Source organism: Ursus maritimus, unplaced genomic scaffold (assembly GCF_017311325.1).
Source record: "Ursus maritimus isolate PB19 unplaced genomic scaffold, ASM1731132v1 scaffold_24, whole genome shotgun sequence".
Lineage (NCBI taxonomy): Eukaryota > Metazoa > Chordata > Mammalia > Carnivora > Ursidae > Ursus > Ursus maritimus.
Genome location: NW_024424897.1, coordinates 11,857,339 through 11,860,304, shown reverse-complemented (window position 1 = coordinate 11,860,304; position 2,966 = coordinate 11,857,339). Strand labels below are relative to the sequence as shown.

Here is a 2,966-nt window from a genome sequence, read left to right as displayed (position 1 = left end):
TCAAGGAAGAATCAACCTAAGTACATCTTAAATGTTGGGGAAAATGCAGACCCACCCTGAGAAGTCTGCCCATCAATCCCCGCTCTCTAGGCACCTGTGCAACTCTGCTTCCTAGCCCTTCCCAGTGTGGCTCGTCACTTTCCTTTTCTTCTGTGAGCTACTCTGCCCAATTCTGATCAATTGCTCTTTTGCTCCAACCAACCCAGTTGAATTTCTGTTGTTTGCCCTCAAGGAAACTTGAGCAACACATTGCTGGCCGGGGCACTCCTTCTTCCAAACAGACAGAGAGGGAAACAGGAGGACACTGTGAGCCAGCTTGCCTCTGCCAAGACCACGGCACCTCGAGTGAAAATAGTCAGCTCGTGGTGGGGGAGAGAGTGAGCATTCACGAGGAGCGGTGCAGAGTGGCGAGGCCCAGGCCCGTGCTTGGAGAAGCTGTCTGATTCAGCCCACAATGTATCTCAAGAAACACTCTCTGCCGATATCCTCAAATGATGCTCCCTTACCCCACATCCAGAGGAAAGAGACAAGAGCCACTGGTTCTGTTCCGGTGGGGTACGTAAGACGGGTGTCAACAAGACTCAGGAAAGGGTGGAGCAAAGACCACGTTTTTTCTGCCGGAAAGTACTTTTTTTTTTAATGCTACCTAATTTCATTAAAACAGGCAAAACAGAAAGGAGCAGTAAAAGCTTTTTAAATGATCTCCTGGGAGGGATGGCTTCACAACGTGACCTATTAGCTCCTTTTCTCCTTTCCTTTCTGACCCCTTTCCCAGAAGAAGCCCGTGGTCCAGGGATCAGCAAACTTCCTCTGTAAAAGGCTGTCAATACTTTTCAGTTTTGTGGGCCAGGATTCAGTCTCTGAACAACTACCTAGCCCTGTCATTGTAGCATAAAAGCAGCCAAAGATAATACAGAAATAGGGATGTGGGGGCGCCTGGGTGGCTCAGTCAGTGAAGCTTCTGCCTTCGGCTCAGGTCATGATCCCAGGGTCCTGGGATCGAGTCCAGCTTCGGGCTCCTTGCTCAGGAAGGAGTCCGCTTCTCCCTCTCCCTCTGCCCCTCCCCCCAGTTCGTTTCTCTCTCTCTCTCTCTCTCTCTCTCAAAAATAAATAAATAAAATATTTTTTTAAAAAGTGGGACATGGTTGTGTTCCAATAAAGCTTTATACACAAATACAGGCCATGGGCCGAACCTGGACCTCGGGCTAGAGATAGATTGCCAACCTCTGTGTGTGGACGGTCCCCCCAGCTCGTTTCTCTCTCTCTCTCTCAAAAATAAATAAATAAGGGGGCGCCTGGGTAGCGCAGTCGTTAAAGCGACTGCCTTCGGCTCAGGGCGTGATCCCGGCGTTCCGGGATCGAGTCCCACATCAGGCTCCTCTGCTGGGAGCCTGCTTCTTCCTCTCCCACTCCCCCTGCTTGTGTTCCCTCTCTCGCTGGCTGTCTCTGTCAAATAAATAAGTAAAATCTTTAAAAAATAAATAAATAAATAAATAAATAAATAAATAAATAAATAAATAAATAAATAAAATATTTTTTTAAAAAGTGGGACATGGTTGTGTTCCAATAAAGCTTTATACACAAATACAGGCCATGGGCCGAACCTGGACCTCGGGCTAGAGATAGATTGCCAACCTCTGTGTGTGGACGGTTCCAAGCCAAGACTAAGTCACAAAATACACTACCTGTCATGGCGTGAGGGACGCTGGTGACCAGAACCTTCTGGTTCTGCATTCTGACCCCCGTCTCCGGGTTCTGCATGTCCTTCACTAGGGCTTCGATCTGCAAAACAGAACCGAAAACACTGGCTGACCAGAAGTGTCTCAGAAGCCAAGCAAGGCCCCTGTCTGCAGCACGGAGGGGGCGAAAGATGCAACGAGGAACACCGGGAGCTTACCATCAGGAGCTTGCGATCTGGACGGATACGGAGTGACCACAACACAACCAGATTCAACGTGTCCTTCACAGACACAAACACCCTCACTGGGTGCGGGAGCTCAGAGAGCTCTGACCTGGGAGAGTCTGCTCAGGCTCAGAGGAGAAGGGGAGACTCAGCAAATGAGGATTTTGCTGGACAGAAAGTGAGAAGACACAGGAGCCAGTGCCCAGGGCGAGAGAGGGACAGACAACGGGGGCAGACGAAGCAGGAACCACAGCTGGGGGCCAGATCACAATGGGCCTTGAATGCCATTCCTGGAGCGCGCATTAGGCTCCCACAGCAGCTGCGGGGCAGGAGCATAATTCAGCCCAAGCTTGGGAAATGTGGCCCGTGACAGAGACGAGCACTGAAGTATGAGGAAGTTTGCCAAGGAGGAAAGAAAAGGGAAGAGTCATTTGAAGCTACTGCAATGGTCCCAGCAAGAAATGGTGTGTCTCTCCTCTTGCCACGTCTGCCTCCTGGTGTCTTCTCAGGTGAGCAGCCAGAGAGAATCTTTCAATTATCTTAGAAGGCGTCACTCCTCTGCTCGAAACCCTGCATCTGCCATTCCACTCAGAGGCAATGGCAAAGCTCCCCAGCTGGCCTGCGTGGTTGGGTCCCCTTCCTCCCTGACTCTCCTCCTACCACCGCCCACCTGACTCCCTCCGATCCAGCCACACCGGCCACCTTGCTGCTCCCTATGCCCAGCACATACCCACCCCAGGGCCTTTGCTCTGGTTATCTCCCCGGCCACCTTGCTGCTCCCTGACCATGCCCAGCACATACCCACCCCAGGGCCTTTGCTCTGGTTTTTAGAAGGCGTCACTCCTCTGCTCCAAACCCTGCATCGGCCATTCCACTCAGAGGCAATGGCAAAGCTCCCCAGCTGGCCTGCGTGGTTGGGTCCCCTTCCTCCCTGACTCTCCTCCTACCACCGCCCACCTGACTCCCTCCGATCCAGCCACACCGGCCACCTTGCTGCTCCCTGACCATGCCCAGCACATACCCACCCCAGGGCCTTTGCTCTGGTTATTCTCTGTGCCTTGCC

The 2,966-nt window shown here is 52.2% G+C and overlaps 1 protein-coding gene across 1 annotated transcript in view; it reads right to left on the bottom strand.

Annotated features, from left to right (window-relative positions):
- The window catches only part of RGS9 (regulator of G protein signaling 9), a 67,927-nt gene that overhangs the window by 56,294 nt on the left and 8,667 nt on the right, over nt 1–2,966 (bottom strand). Inside the window, exon 2 of the mRNA XM_008693654.2 lies at nt 1,686–1,782. Coding sequence (XP_008691876.2) covers nt 1,686–1,782 — 97 coding nt within the window. The remainder of the gene's footprint in view (nt 1–1,685; nt 1,783–2,966) is intronic.